The sequence below is a fragment of the Malania oleifera genome, chromosome 4, assembly GCF_029873635.1.
Source record: "Malania oleifera isolate guangnan ecotype guangnan chromosome 4, ASM2987363v1, whole genome shotgun sequence".
NCBI classification, from domain to species: Eukaryota; Viridiplantae; Streptophyta; class Magnoliopsida; order Santalales; family Ximeniaceae; genus Malania; species Malania oleifera.
Window position 1 is genome coordinate 112699091 of NC_080420.1, and position 17267 is coordinate 112716357.

The window sequence follows — 17267 nt, forward strand, 5'->3', positions numbered from 1 at the left end:
AATATTCAAACTAACTCAAAATATTTCCTTCAATGAAATAAGCACATGAGTAGTTTGAAAAATATTTTAACATGTAGAAAATATTTTGCACAACAAAATCAAAGTTATGTGACACTTGCAATAACAATGCAAATATCCTAAACTTGCTAGTTTATCCCAACACAAGATTTATTATATTCAAATTTGTGGGATAAACTTTGCTAACTCCCCAAAAATAAATAAATCAATCAAACAAGAACAATGGGAGTATAAGCAACCTCTAATAAGCACTAGCTCACTGAATAAGCTCTCACGATGCTAAGATGTATCAAGGGAATAAGTATTTGAGAGTATTTTGGGTAATGTGAGTTTTTGAAAAAGAAAGGATTTTGCACTAATGATTTCTGTTAATTGTTGCTAATCCACAAAAATGAACTCATAGTTATAGGCTACGGTAAAATTATAACCATTTAGGACCTATTGGGTATTATTAAAAATGTTCCAAAAAGCTTAAGCATTGTTAACCCAAATTAACTCAATTTTACATCAGTTAAAATAATTTTAACCTGACACAGTTTGGGTGGTTGAACCGAGGTTCGGTCGCCTGAACAGACACATTTTTAAAAGGCCTTAAAAATGGTTTGGCAGCCCGAGTGTAGGTTCGGTAGCTCAAACAAAAGTCAGAAACATTTGTTCATAGGTTTGGGTGCCCGGTCCAAGGTTTGGCAGCCCGAACACACTGGTTCAGTCGCCCGTGGCCTATTTAAACTAAAATTATTGACAACCCAAGTTGGTGAAATGTATTTTTCAAAGGGTTCGGGCGCCTGAGGGCGATGCATTCATTCTGGTTCAGTAGCCTGAACCTATGTCAAACTGTTGACTTTCCAGCAGTTCAGGCACCCGAGGAGTTTTGAACTCCAGGGGATCGGTCGCCCGACCTCTCATAGTTTTGCCTATCAAGTCCATTTTTAAGCCAATTGATTCCCCTAATTATGTAAGTGATATGGGGACTATTTGTGCATTTGTTTAGGGACCTAAGGTCTTTTTATCCTATCAGAAAAATCTAGCGTCGGTCAAAGGGTGCCCTAATGACATTTGGCACCCTATGGCAAACTACGGTCTTTTTAAGCTTACAATTACCTACATGCATGACATGCAGAGATTATTACAGACCGATATAAATTATTACAGAACAATATAAAAATGAATACAAATACAATTGAAAATAGGTCTTCATTCCTTTTGCTTCTCCAAGCGCCATCATACGGTGTGAGCATTGAGTTCTTTATGGCATCAACTGTATATTTACCATCCTTGTGTGCAAAGAATTAACTCTGTTTATAAGCTCAATGCACATGTAAGATACATATGCTTTGTCAGCATAAAAAACAGAGATCGGACTCAAAAAGTCAATAGTCTCTCATTCCATTATACAACATATCATTTCAGGGAATCCCAGAGATCGAGTTTAGCAGAACGAGGGGGTGGAGACTAGTATAGTTTCTTTTTGAGAGTGTCTTCAAGAACTCAGATGTGAGTAGTTTATTTTGTAAGCCTCTGGGTTTGTATTATGGTTGTATGGACCAAGTTAGTTGACTTGTTAGTTTGAGATGTAATATGAGAATGGAAAGACCTTGATGTATGTGGATGGTTAGACTCTAGTAATAGATTATGGAGAATGTTTATTTTTTCCACTGCATGTTTTATATTATAAGATGGTATCAGGTACACGGACGTCACTAAAGTAGTACGCCGGGTCTGCGAAGGGTTCGGGGTGGTACATATAGATGTAAGGTTCCACAGGATCTGGGAGTTGATTTCTTCAGGTGTACTTGTACTTGAGAAAGTTCACACATATAAGGATGCATCAGATATTTTGACAAAGCCGATTACCATGGATAAGTTCAAGCATTGCTTGGACTTATTTCATGTCTCCAGTTGCTAGAAGAGAGACAATCCCAACTTAATATCCAAAGGTCAAGGTGGAGCAGCGGGTTATGTTTTCAGTTTCTTCCAAAGGGCGTATATTCTCCAAAGTGGATGTGACTCACATACTGAGTGGAAATCATGCACAAAGGGAAAACATGAAGGAATTTAATATGTAGCAGGGGAAACCATTGATAGTATCCCTTTAACCGTCAACGATTTGGGGCAGTGTTTGAATGAATTTACATTCTATCTGAAACCATCAATGGTTTGGCTCGAGAGCCTAGCGCAGATTTTCAAATTTTGAAAGAGGGACGTTAAGCTGGTTGGGTTTTGGAGGGAAAGCCTCCGGGAACTCCATTTATATGTCATTTGTGATGTATCTTATAATGTTGTAAGTCTCTTTAACACAAGATAGTAAGAAGTTTGTCGATTGCTCCTGTGGATGTAGGTATTGCGGAATCACGTAATTCCTTGTGTTGTTTTTGTCATGCCCCGAACCCACCAAGTGGGGCCCAAGGTGTGATGTGATCCAATCACCTGTGTCTGATACCATAACCTCAAATATGCAGCGGAAAAATAAATAAACATCCTTAATAATATACTAGAGTACTATATAAACATCCTAAAACAGTATTTCCCAACATCCAATATCCATATATATATATCTCAGAAAATAAAAAACATAAACCAAAAATACAAACAAAATTTGTACCCTCTCACAAAAATACTATGCCAACAAACCCAACCCCGAGGTCGCTAAACTCGATCATGCGGAGGTTTTGAAAAAGATGAATTGTATAATGGTTGAGACACATTTCAGTAAGAAGGAATAGATTAATACCAGTGTGTGGCTATCATGAGGTTTGTGTACAAAATATAATCATCATTTACAAATTAATCCATAATTATGAAATCATTCTTTGTCTCTACTCACACACATGCAACATATTTTGTGAACGAGAGTTTCCCAAGGATTGGGGTGATTATCCGCCCATACAAGTAGTAACCCTCTACTTTGATACCTTATGCAACCTTACCCATTTAACTCAGGTGTGGCTACAACTGAAGCTCATTAGGGCACTTACCTTAATCAATAAGCTCTCAGGTGGATAGTTTGTCTCGTATTCACACACATTCACATGATTATTTATTAGCAAAGGTTTCCAAGGATAGGGAGGATTACCCACCCATACAAGTAACTTCCCTCTACCCTAATACGCTATGCAACCCGGTATGGCTACATCTGATACCTATTAGGGTACTTACCTTTCTCAACAAGCCCTCAAGCGGAGAGTTTACCTTGCCCCAAGTACACATAATACTACAATATTTAATACACTTGTTACTTTATTACTTTACTGTGTATACTGTTATCTCTGTAATACTTATCTCTTCATAATCTCTGTCTTTCATATATTACCCGGCTCTTCATATACTCTGTGTTCATATACTCTACTCTGTTCTCTTATCATATACTCTGTTTTCACATTTCACATCCACTGTCTTCATATATTTTGTTCCTACATTTCACATCACATAATTGTATTCACATTCCACATCACATAATCTGCTTTCACATACACTGTTCTCATGTTAAATGTTGGTTAACTTTACAATTATACATTTAGAACTCATTGCAAGATGAATAAACACTGTTATGCTTCCCCCCATGATGGGTTGTGCGACTTGTAGGCTGGACTTAACCCCAATCGACCCACCAGAGTTAAATCAGTAACAACCTCTTCAGTCTGTAAGTCAAATTGGTTGTTCCCATACTGTTCTAGACTCTAAGTGGACTCTACCCTTCCCAACACAATTGACCATCCCGTCTCCACACTCTCTCTAAGATGTTTGGGTGCACTAACTCTTCAGAAATCACGTGCAACAGTATTGTGCCTACTATGGTCCACCGGAGTTTTCAAACCATAACTTACAATTTAACATTCACATTTAGCTCTATTTTAAACAATCATACACAATATATATTCTCAACGCATTTCAGTATTTCTAATATCTCATAAATATATCATAATTCAACACAGTATACTCATTTAACTACACAATTTGAATAATACGCATAATTATATCATCCGAAATAATAAGTCAACCCATGTTCATCATCTGTTTTATTGAAAATACACGTTAAATTATCTCCACAATTTATCTAGAAAATCCACTACTTTAATCATTCCATTTTCGCAAATAATAATTAATAACATAGCCATAGGCTCAAAATCACAGTTTAAACGATTGGCTTTTCAAAACCAACATGATAATTATATATATAGACACACACACACACATAGAATTTCCATTTTAGCCAGTTGAATTACAAAATTATTAGTTTAATCTATTCCCCTTACCTAATTTCTAGAAACTATGCCTGCAGAGATCTCGAAAATATACTCGCGGCGCTCACCCGAACCCTGAATTCATGAATTCTAGTTTATCAATACCACCCTAAATAAAATACCATTCTTTTCCTCATTTTCTAAACTCATAAACTTCAAATAAATAATTAAATTCATAAAAACTACATATTTCTTAATTTCCTAAATCTTACCATAACCTTAGAATGGTGCCTAGAAAGCCTAGTTCAAACATCCGCTCTACTAGACTTATAGAAAAACGCTCATAGAACCAAGTGGTGGTTTCAGATCATCAGTTAGGCTGAAGATTTGAGAGAAATTGAGGAGAGAGAGTGGGTTTATCTTACCCCAAGAGTGGTACCTATGACGCTCTTTCAAAAAATCCATGCCAGTTAAATTGACGGTGACGGAGAATGGAACCCAGTGGTAATTGAATTCCTGAAACTTTTTTAAGCTTCAAGATTCTTTCCTTATATATTAATAATAATATATTTATATTATATTAATATATTAATATATTATATTATATAATTTAATTAATAATAATTATTTAATTATTGAATTTAATTAAATTTTTTTTTTTTACATTTCCATGCATATTATTTTCTAGAGCTTTATCGTTTCTATTGCTTTCATTACAGTAATTGTGATTGTTATTTTTGTATCATTCACTTTTGAGTGTTGCGCTTGTGTAATTGCTTATTTTGCTGTGCATTCAATTTTATACGATAATTAAGATGGGACAACCATTTGGGCCATATTAAAATATGTTTTACTAAGTTCACCAAATTATATTTTTAAAAATATTATAAAATATTTAAATTTATGTTTAAAAAGTATTATAATTTACAAAATAATTAAAAATGTGTATATATATACGTGCTCCATATTTTTAAGTACTCACTTTGATTGGTTGTCTATGTACTATAACCAAGAGAAGTATTTTTAGATGTGGCATGCGTCCCCATCTAAAAAAATGGTATTACATAAGAGTGCTATTTTATTAAACCAAGACACATATCCCCAAATAGAAGTTCTAAACTGTTTAAAATGGTTGGTTCTTTTTTCGGATAAATATCGGATAATTAACCAAACTGCATCATTAACTATAATTTACATTTTAAAGTCACTATAAATAATATTTTTTTATTGTTCATAATAATCAATATGTAAATTTAAAATATTCATTAATTTGATCAAATATGAGTATTAAATAGGCCGAATCGAGATTGAATTGACAACTAAAAAATTTAAAAATTTCGAATTGAAACCGAACTAAGAAAATGATTAACCAATTTTTTGATTTGGTCTGATTTGGTTTTCCAATTTTCTTGCCCACCTCTACCCAATACCAAAGTTTTCTCTCCCCCTTTTCACCATTGTGGTCAGCACATAAAAACCTAATCTAATAAGGCTCGAGCACACAGTTACAAAAAAAAAAAAAATCATATTCTTATACACATATTTTGGCAACTTGGGATTCATCCACATGATAAATACAAAATCGTTTTCTGCATTTTAAATAAACAGTTTTAATGGATTGTATTATCCTGAAAATAGTTCATTCTTTGTTTTAAAAGGCGATGTATAGTATTTTTAGTGAAAAAAATTATTAAATATAAAGAGAAAAATAAAAAAAGCAAATATAAGTATTTATAATTAATTAACATAAGTCAAACGTTAGAAATTTGCGATTAATAAATTAGTAGGAATTTTCTAGCAAAACTCAGTTTTCCATTTCTAGCCCCAATAAATCTGGAAACTCCTAGAAATCAGGTGAGGGGTTTTTGGTAAATATGTCGTCATTAGAAAGTTGACCCACAAGAAGTAACCGCACTCGTCTGCCCTTAGACCCTCTGCAAACCCAGAGGGACTCGGTCTCTCCACTTTCAGTTTCAGACAAGACGCAGCGAAGGAAGAAGAAGAAGGAGAAACATGCATTCCTTCGGGTACAGAGCCAACGCTCTGCTGACGTTCGCCGTCACCATTCTCGCGCTCATGTGCGCCATGGCTTCTGTCTCCGATAACCTCAACTCTCCTTCTCCTACGGCTGAAGTCCAGGTCTCTCTCTCTCTCTTTCTCTCTATGGAATGTCTAGATCTGTGCGGCCTTCTGTTCGATTTGTTCTTGATCATAGGCCCTAGGATTTGATTACTTGTGCTGAGTTATTTGCTTTGATTTCTTGTTGATGATTGTAGGTTTTGAATATTAATTGGTTTCAGAAGCAGCCGAACGGTAATGACGAGGTAATTCTGCGGATTCTGTAGAATGGCGTTAACTTGCTCTGGAATTTGTTTTATGTGAAATAGAAATTATGGATGATGTGTGATTGGCGTTTTGGAAGTATGTGCCTTGCTTTTAGGAGCTAAATTTGGAGTAATCATTGTCTTCGGAAAGCAGTAAATTGCTGTAGAAATGCTAATTAGAAGATACCTTTGTTCCATGAAATTCAATTTTGAAATATGTACGAGGATGATATTTAGCCTTTTTTTTAGCTCACCTTAGTCTTGTACTTGAGACTTAGGAGGTTCTGCAGCTGTATTGTCTTGTTTGGGTGTTGGTTTAATTCTGTAGCTGATTACTCAACATTTTCCATGATTTGTCAATTTTGTTTATTTTTCCAGTTTTGGATTCCGGAAAGATTGTAAGATGGGTTTTAGTTGCCCATTTTGACATACTGAATCTGTAGGATTGTAAGCATGGGTTTTAGGTTATTTGATAAAAGAAGTACAGCAAAGTCACTAGTCCATAAGAAAACTGGAAAAGTAGTAGGATTCATTCTCACAATCTTTGAAAAATATGGAAATTTTCCTGTTTAAAATCATGCAAATGAAAATCTGTTTGGAATTTTTTTTTTCATATTGAATTGTCACATCTATATTTCAAATATTTAAAAAGCCTAACAAGGAACATAGTTGCTTTGGAATGATTGTGCTATCCAAAAACCGTTATTCTGCATAAAAATATTTGGTTGATGCTACTTAGATCAGCTGGGGGTTGTATTTGAATTGTCTGCTTGAAAGGCCCGATAACTGTCTCATTGTTAGTACAAGGGTCAACAGTTGCTTCAACTTTTATGCAATTATAGTTTATGGATGGGAAAATCAATCTGGGAAAAAAATGTACAACATTATCATCATATAATTTTAGGTGAAATGGTGGAAAAGGATTCATATTGCTGACCACACCTAGTGGGACTTAAAGACTTGTTGTTGTTGTCGTTGTTTTACCACTGTATAATTCCAGATTGATCGTAGGACCATAGGACTAATTGGAGAAGCCCATATCATTATCGAGAAGTGTTTCACTGAATGCAGGCTGTCAATTGGACTTAATTAAATAAATATTATTTAATTGGAGCAACATTCTGTTCATCATCTCGCATTACATTCAGCTCCTTGCACTATGCCTTTTTATAAAATCTTTTCAATTCATGTTGCATTTACTGGTTTAGTTTGAAGTAGAATGTGTTTCTTTATGCAGGCAAGCCTGACACTGAATATATCAGCCAACTTAGAGTCAATGTTTACGTGGAATACGAAGCAGGTTTGCAATTATCAATTTTTATATTTGAATTTAATGGTGATTTTTGCATTCTGCTGCTGTTGTTTAGTGGACGATACATTGAGTGTTGGTATCTTTTTCTTTTTTTCTTTTTTTCCCCCCTATTTTTGATGGAAGCCCCAGAGAAAAGCACAATTAACAGGTTCTAAATCCATTAAGACTTGCCAAAATTTTAGAGATTTGTTTTTCTCCTTTATTTTTGCAGGTTTTCGTATTTCTAGCAGCTGAGTATGCAACCCCAAAGAACTCTATGAACCAGGTAAGTTTAAATGCTTCCAGCTGCATGTCTTTTGTTGTGTTTTATTTAAAATCTTTGAAGGTAATTATAGGGTGAGAACTATCTTATCTTTCATCCTATAAAAGAATTTTTAAAAATATTTATCTTATCTTCTATATGTTCATTTCTTGACGGATAGTTGCACATCATTTAACTAAGGTTTCCAATTAACTGCTTTATATTATTAATTTTATTGGTGTTACTTTGTGTTATTTCTGCTGCTACAATGCCTGTAATTGATTGCAGTTTTCACAGCTGTGCTTGGACTTGTGGTGCATGAATTGGAATGACATTTAGTCCATAGTGGTTTGCTTTTGGTGTGTTACTCTTTCATTCCTCTTCATAGATGCTCTATTGAACTAGTGATGAAGCTTCTCTACCTTGTTTTCATGTAAAGTATCAATGCTGCCTAGCCTATTTCAAGGTTAGATTTGAAACAATGAAATCAAGTGGGCTTCTGGCAATAGCTGCCTAACTAGCAATATTCTACTTGCCAAATAAAGACTTGACTCTACAAACCAAGAAGTAACAGAATATGTATGGATGGTGGAGTGGATAGGAGTCTGTAAAGATCATTAGAATTTATTTTCTTAAGTTGGATTTTGTTTTGATGAGGCATAATAGCATATGCATCCAATTGGTACTGTGAGTTTGTGCAGTGCGGTAATGAGCTTCCATGCATTGCTAATCATGGTTAGGTGTTAAAACCCATTTTATTGGAGGTGTATTTTGTTGCACTAAAAGGTACTCGAGAGTCTCGCATAGTATTCTGAAAGGGGGAATTTAGGTATTCTTATTGGTTTTTTTATTCTAGTTTGTTGCTACAGGAATTTGTCAACAAAGATAGTTCTCGAACATTGTCTCACTATGTGGAACTGAGACCCCAAGATGTGTTCATGATCTGAGTGGCAAATGTTGACAAGGATTTTGAGAACAAGGATGAGAAGCTCTAGAACTGGCACATAATATTAGGGTGCTGCATTGTTTCCAGAGTGCTGTACGCAGTGCTCAAGTATTGTACTCTAGTTGTTAATCTACTTAGGATGTTCTATTTTGTTGTTTGTGGTATCAAGTGTTTCATCTTTAAGGATTTATGCGTTTGTGTCATTATATATGTTTTTCTTAGGTTTTATCTTTTATTTTATTTCATTATTTGAGTTGGAGGTGGGAGGTGTTCTCTCTATGGATCTTTTGTAATACATATGTTATTATTTTTATTATTATTTTCTTTAAGTGTAATGAAGTGCTACTGCTTTATTGAAAGAAGAAAAAGAATGGTGGGTAAAGATTCCTTCTGGATTTTTGACAATGTAGGATGTGAGTAACAAAACTAGGCCTTTGTAAAAGATTTTGCTATAGCTCAATAAATTTCCAAGTGGGCAATATCCCCAAGCTGCTTGTGGATGCCCTTTTTGGACCCGTGTTAGGATTATGGATGCACCATTGATTTTTAGTAAATAATTTTTCAAGTGCCTATTGGACTGCATGCAAAGTAATCTTTGGACTTTTTGATAACTTGAGTTTATTTTATATTTTTTAAATATTGATAATTGATGAGGATAACAGTTCTGCCCCATATGGATTTCGTTTTATTTTATTTTTTTTGGTTAAGATGTTTCATGGTCATTGCAGCTCATTCATTGTTCCAATCATAAGTTAAAAGCACTCTATGGAGTCTAAGTTATGACACACAAAATTATTTACTTACGTAGTACTACAAGAAAATGTTATTATTTTTTATAATAAAAATGTAGTAGATAGAAAAGAGAAATTACAACCTATGTGGGGACAGGACGCCCTCCAAGAATTTAAAAAATCAAAGTAAAAGAGGAAAGAAACAAAAACATTGAAAAAAGAAACTAGCAAAAACCTCACCACTCTTTAATCCCTTTCCATCATAGTTCATGGAGCACTTTGAATTAGCTAGCAAAAACATTGAAATAAGAAACTAGCAAAAACCTCACCATTCTTTAATCCCTTTCCATCATAGTTCACCAAGCACTTTGAATTAGCTAGTTTCCTCTGGCCCTTCATTGCCTTACTTTTACCACCATTGAGTCGCACTTCGTTTCCTCCAGGATCTGACAACTGTAAAACCCATCTTATCCATTAATGCCGAGCTTCTAAATCCTTCCTAAATATCTCCTCCACAGGGGCAAGCAGAATTCCATCCTAACACTGTTTAAATCAATCTATCTTCCTCAAAAACAGAAGCCCCTCCAATCCTTCCATCAGAGACAGATACGCATATGGTAAATCTCTTGTAAATATGAAGAGTTAGAACCATATCCATATTGTTCCAGAATATCATCCAAAAGCAATCCCCATGTCATTATCTGACAGATTCTCCCCTTTCTTTTTCTACCCTTACTTTGCTAGTCCTCTCACTAGTTGCACTCTCCTTAACATGTGAATCTTCCACAATACATAACTTTTCTTCTGGATCTTTCCTTAAGAACTTTGGCCCTATCTATCTCACCAAAATTCTCTTGCTTCTCTTTCAATCTTTTCCTCATTTCCACACTCATCTGAATCATTGTCTGACAAGTATAAACCTTTTTGGCCCTAGATTTATCAGATTTGGTTCCTATACCAAAATCTTTCTCCCCCTAGCCATCATTTTTCCTATTGATCATGCCCATACCATATTCTAAATCCCTGTAATACTCCCCCTTTCAACAGTCATCACTGAAGATTCATTTGAAGTTTTCTCTTCTGCATGAGATTGCTCCTCCCACTAAAGGTGCAGCTAATCAGCCATACTCCCAGAATTAATAGATTTGATTCTAGCTTTCACCATATCTTGACCTTCAAGCCTAGATGGATTGAAGTCTATTTCCAATGAAGAGAAGATAGTTACCTGCTCGTTCTCCAGCTGCAAAATAGAAGGTTGGACTTGGGCCTACTTCGGAGAAGGAGGAGAATCCCATAGGCTGCCCATTTAAAATGTAACTGGAACTTGGGCTAATTATTTCCAGGTCCAACTTGGGGGCCTGAGAAGTACAATGAGCCTGCTTCAAAGAGCCCTTCCTAACATAGGACTGATTCCTGCTTCAGATAACTGGGCCATTCACCTTTATTTTTTCTTGTGCACAGTGGCCCTCATTAGCTCCCAAGTGGGCTGATGCTTGAGCCCAATCCTGGCCTAAACCTGAAGAAATACATGTCTTTGAGAACTACCACTTGTAATTTGAAAATTCATGAAACATACGTTAAGCAAGGTAGGACTTGTGTAGGCAATCCAAGATTAGGATAAGGCTATATCCAGATCAATTATCCCAGACACCACCACCATATACTACCTCCATTGCATGCCCAATGTCTTGTTCAATGAAAAGTAGTTTTCATTTTTCATTTCTAGTTTTCTAAAAGAAGTACAAACTTCCTACATTTGTAGAAAACTTGGGAAACATCTTTATATTTACCAAGTTCTCAATATTAATGCTTGAAAGTTGGAAAACTAGATGATGTTTTGTAAAGTTTGGAAAACTAGAAATGGAAGGTGAAAACTGTTATTCACGAGTGATCTGACTCTTATTGTTGTTTACTTAACACTTGACAAGCTCGCTGTGCCAACTGCTAAAGTTTGTTGATGAGCTCCACCACCACCCCCCTCCCTCTTCTTTTTTAGAGATGGTTTGTTGTTTTGCTTTGTTCTGTTCTTTTAAACTCAGCCTTCCACTTCTAGAGAACAGCTTTGTCAATCTATGTTCTGCTTTTCACTGGGATGTCTTCTATTTTCTTTATTGGTTCCATTGGAGACCCGTTGGGCCTAGGCCACACAACAAGGGTAGCCTCTTGTGGTTCTGGAGCAAACCGGAAGGCCTTTTCTCCCGTGAAAAGTAAGGTAGAGCTTTAGCCTGTAGCCCATCTCCTTCCACCATCGCTTCCAAGCACATCTCAAGGTTTGAACTTGATACCTTCAATATAGAGGTCTTGTGATTGGTTGAGGGTGTTTCCTGGGGAACAATGGCTTGTAACTTGTTGTAACTTGCAAATTAGAAGAATGTTAAACCGATTATTACTCTGGTTTGAGAAGAAACTAATAAAGCATATCAGGTGGTTATAAGGCTGCAGCAATATAGAAATAATGATTATTCTGGTTGACCAATGGATAAGTCTCTTGATGGCTATGGGACATAATGCCACCTGGAGTATGTACATTTCTTTCCAAAGCAATGATAAAGATCATTCACCTATAGCCTAGGCCAGGTGGTAAGAGGGGTGGGACAGGGAATAGGATTTCCTAGGTTCAAATCCTCTTGCAACCCCAGAAAAAGAAATTGAGATTATGAAAAATAACAAGAGAGGGCTGATGGGGTTGAAACAAGAATCAAGGAACGAGAGAGCTAAGAGAAGAGGGGATTGCATAGTCTTGCAGGCTTAGGAAACATATGAGAGGGTGATTTGTTTATTTATTTATTTAGTTATTGTGTTGGGAGAGGGGGAGTGGGGGAGCTTAAACTTTCATTAGTCAAGGTGGGGATTTTAAACATAATTTCATCAAAATTTGTCAGTCACTTGGCCAATTCTATTTTGAGCCTTTATATTTATTTGTGGACATAAATGAACTAGATCATGCTTACCCAATCTATAGACTAGATATTATGACAAACTTCCTAAATAGCCTTATAAGCCTGATTATAACTAACCTGGAAATTTCCACATGTATTTTCATTAAAAAAATTTTTTAAAAATATGTGGATTAAAAAAAATGCTTTCTAAAATACCTAACTCTAATCCTTGCGCCATTTGATTTCATAACTTATACACATGTTAATATTACATGAGAATTTTTGCTGCAATTAGCTTTTCAGATTTTGATTCCAAAAATTTTTATGGGTTGGTTTGGTAACTTCTATTTCTGATGTTTGAATTTTTATATTCTCTATTCTAAAAGATGTTTCCAAAGATTTCCACTGCCACCTGATTGCACTTACATATATTGCTGCAAATTAAAAGCTATTTGTTCAGACCTAGCTTTGGCATTTTCTGAGGGCAGACATCTGGTAATGTTTGATGCTGATGGTGAAGTGCTGCAATCTAGCTTAACTTGCAGAAGATGATAGTGGTACCTAAAAAAATAGCAGGTTAATGGAAAATTTTGAACTCTATGAATCAATGGTGATACTTCTGCAAGGTGGTGCACAACGTTTGCTATCAGTGTGGGGATACCATGCAGGTCATGATGCCTGGCCATGTATTATTGGCTACCAATTCTGTGCCTTCAGATGCAGCTAAAGTTTCAAAGAAGGATGGTCGCATGGAGAAAGACTGAGTGGAATGGGCTGGGTTGTGTGATGGGGCCTTGTGAATCCAAGGGGAATGATATAGGTTTGGAATGGGTTGGGACGTCTTAATATTTCACTAAATCTGGGCTGCTTTTTGGGTGGTCTTAAATCAGAAGCGGCATATAAAAATAGGCTTCAAATCAGGCCCAAAAATTTTATCTGCAACAGATTCATTTTGTATCTCAGTCACCACAAGTTGGACTCAGTAGCAATCGGGCCTAAACCTCAGGTCTTCTTTTAAAGGGCAGCTTATGGACTCGGAAGCAAGCCCAACTCCTATCTTCTGGTTCACAGCTGGAGAAAGAGCAGCCAGCTACCTCCTGTTCACTGGGAAGAGATTGCAGTTCCAGCTACGTTTGGAGGATAAGAGTCGAGGAAAGCCAGACTTTCCTCAAGGAAATTTCTGCGGAGTAGAGAAATACTAGTAAGTCTCCAGTGGTGGCTGTTGATAAGGGGGGGTTTACAAAGGACCTAAAAGCTGGTGTTAACAAGATTCAAAAAAAAATTGATGGTTTGGGGGTAAAATTTTTTGGTTTGAGAACCTAACCTGATTAGTTTGGGGGCCAAAAGGTTTATGCTTCTAGGAATGCAGTTTAGGCGGGTGTGGAAATGTGTGTAAGCATTGAACAAAAGAGAGGGTATATTCTGGTGGAATATTGCTTGAGTTTTAAAGGATAATAACAGAAGGAAAGTTATGTATTGTATTTGTGGCTGATCCTAATGTTCAGAGGGGTGCAACCAGCCAGAGGGGAAGCAAAGGTAAGGAGAATAAGAAATGAGGTGATATCTCAGATAATGACGGTGAAGCCCTTAGTGAGTTTTATTGTGATGAGGGGTTGTTTTTGGATGAGATACAGAAGCAATATAGATATGGTTCTGACTCTTCTGATTTACTTGGGTATTTATCGCATGTGCATCCATCTCTGTTTGAAAGTTTGGCTGGGATTCTCATTTTTGAGGATGGTGGTATGGATAATAAGCAACAGTGTAAGGATGGAACTCTGTACCCCAGCTGTCTGGAGGAAACAAGTTTTGACTCTATGTTGGTTAAAGTAAGGCAAAGAAGGGTCGAAGAGAACTAGCTAATTTGAAGTGTTAACTACAATGGAAAGGGTTTAAAGAGGGCTAGTCTTGGTTAATTCTTGTTTATTTTTTTTTTATTTCATATTTTTAGTTTAATTCCTGTTTTTTTATTTTGATGTTTTAATTTTTGGAGGACTTTCTCTCCTTGTCTAGGTTGCAATTTTTCTTTTTTCTCTGTCTAATGTATCTTCTTCTTTTATAAAAAAAAATGGAAAAAAATTGGTGATGCTTCTGCAAAGTGCGTGCTTAAGAAAAATATAGGCATGGGCAATGAAAGGCATTGCACTTTTTCATAGAACGTGTAGTGTTAATTATAATATAAACAAATTTGTGTGCTATTGCTATATTGTTGGTAAGACTTCTGTAACCACAAGTTTGAGAGCTTGGAGTTCAAACTTCTAACCGTAGATTTGAACTTGTTTGGATTTGAACAAGATACAAGAGAAAATTGTATTGAGCCATTTCAAATCCATCCATCCAAATCTAATATGTGAAATCCATGCTACCAAAAAAAATTGGTGTTAAAACGTTGAACTCTTATCGAGTTTATCATTTACATCATGTACTCAATTCTCTTTAAATTTTCTTGTGTTAGGTGTCTCTGTGGGATGGCATTATTCCTGCCAAGGAGCATGCGAAATTTTGGATTCATACGACTAACAAGTACCGTTTCACCGATCAGGTAAGCCACAGCCTCCACCAAATGTTAAACCTCTGTCTATTCTCCTGGATCCAGAGACCATTTAAGCTGTTTTCTCAGTTATACGTAGGAATCACTTTCATGTATATTTTTTTTGGCCCTTTTTGTAGGGAAGCAATCTTAGGGGTAAAGAATTCAACTTGACATTACACTGGCATGTGATGCCCAAGACTGGCAAGATGTTCGTGGACAAAATAGTCATGACAGGATACCGATTGCCGGATGAATACAGATAGGATGTCATCTCAGATGTTTGTTTTTGGCTGTAACTTTTGGATGTAAAAGGTCAACTAAATCAAAGATTTACAAACTGCGAAATTTTATATTTGAGAAGGGAAGTGAATGTTGCCAGTTTTGGATTCTCCTTAAAATATTTTTTCTTCTTCCCCGTTAAAGAAATTACATGATGAATCTCCACGCTTTATAGCTTTTTGTTCCTGTGGGTGCAGGGTGGGTTAATAGCTTTTTATGATTTGTTCGATAGGTAAGGGTGAAACGAAATGGAATATAATAGGTTTTTGTAATTTTACGTAATTTTATATTCTTATATAATTTTCATTATGTTCTAGTGTACTAAATATTAGGTTATAAATCTTTTTGGATACAGTTTTGTTGGGGGACTTAAAGTGAATGTGAATGAGTCGTGTTTGGTTTTCAATGTAGGTTTAAGACTACTTGTGGATTTCACTTTGAGTTTAGGTTCCTTAAATTTTCATTCGTCAAAGTTTTATTGTCATAAGTTTAATACCCCAACGTTTTATGTGTTAGTTTGAAAGTGTTTTTTTGTCATTCATTTAATATTTTCTTAGTTCATATATATATATATATATATATATATATTTCTAATCCTAATTTTTCAATATCTCCTAAATATTTTTAAACTTTAATTGGAATATTTTTATCATCTGTAATGCATATTTATTTTTATTGACTATAATTTCATAAAAGTTTTTTATTTTTTGGGTTTTGCATCTTTGTCGTTTCTCAATTTCTTTAAGCCTATACTTTAGTTTTTAATGAGTGGCAAAAGGTTGAGAATTTATGTAAACTGGAATCAACATTTCTTCCCTCATGTTGGGGTTTTTTTTAAGTCTGTAGTGTCCCTCATTAAAAAAAGAAAAAGCAAAAACAAAAAAGGTGCAAATCATGGTTTTAAAAGTAGACACTGATGGTTATTTTGTTCGATCGAAATTGGTCAACAAGCTCATTTGGTCACAATCCTAAAATCGAATTTGGACGAACGGTGGGACAAACGACACTGATAGTTATTTTGCTATTGCGGGTTTCTACAACACCGGTTTGCCTCAATTTGGAAATACTTAAAAGTTATAGCACTTATTACTTAAAATAAGTATTTTTATAAAAAATAAAATAAAAAATAAAAAATGTGATGTTTGGCTTTGAAGTATCTATTGCAAAAGAGTACTTTTCTAAAATTACAATACTGAAAACTTCTGAAGTGAATTTTTGAGAAGCAATGAAAGGTAGCATTTTTAGTCACAATAAGTGATACTATTTATATGCAGAGTCGGTTTTGTAAATATAAAAAGTAATATTATAATATTTTTACTTAACAAAAGTATTCAAACATTAATTAAAAATAACAATTAACATAATTCTTAATTATATTTTTATTTTAAAATACATTAGAAAATAATCATATTTTATTCAATTATGCATTATGACATATTAATTATTAATGAATATAATTCGATTTTTGAATGAATAAAAAAATCATCTATAAATTTAAATTAACATTAAATAAACTAAAATTTTTAATTTAATTATTAAAACTATTCTAAACATAAAATAATGTGATAATCATATGTTATAAATATACACTAAAAATAAGATTACTATTAATTAAAAATAATTTATATTACATTACTTTAATTAATACAAAATTTAAAATTTTAATTATAAAAATTAATATAATTATAAAAAGAATAAAACTATGCAAGGTGTGAGATAACTAAAATTGAGACAAGGAAAGTTGAAACTAAATTTGGATGGGAGCAACTTGGGAAACCCAGGGCCGGCAGGTGGTGGTGACATTATTAGAGACTGTAAAGGTT

At 34.8% G+C, this 17267-nt stretch overlaps 1 protein-coding gene across 2 annotated transcripts; it reads left to right on the forward strand.

Annotated features, from left to right (window-relative positions):
- The first annotated feature begins 6005 nt into the window (after positions 1-6005).
- On the forward strand, positions 6006-15563 carry LOC131152985 (signal peptidase complex subunit 3B-like). 2 transcript variants are annotated; one of them, XM_058104987.1, is made up of 6 exons: positions 6006-6338; positions 6476-6523; positions 7761-7823; positions 8047-8100; positions 15088-15174; positions 15303-15563. In XM_058104987.1, the coding sequence occupies exons 1-6, from the start codon at positions 6213-6215 to the stop codon at positions 15426-15428; spliced, it is 504 nt and encodes a 167-aa protein (XP_057960970.1). In that variant the 5' UTR covers positions 6006-6212; the 3' UTR covers positions 15429-15563. The 2 variants fall into 2 exon arrangements, with proteins under 2 accessions (XP_057960970.1, XP_057960969.1); XM_058104986.1 differs by having other exon boundaries at positions 15088-15563.
- Positions 15564-17267: the final 1704 nt, after the last annotated feature.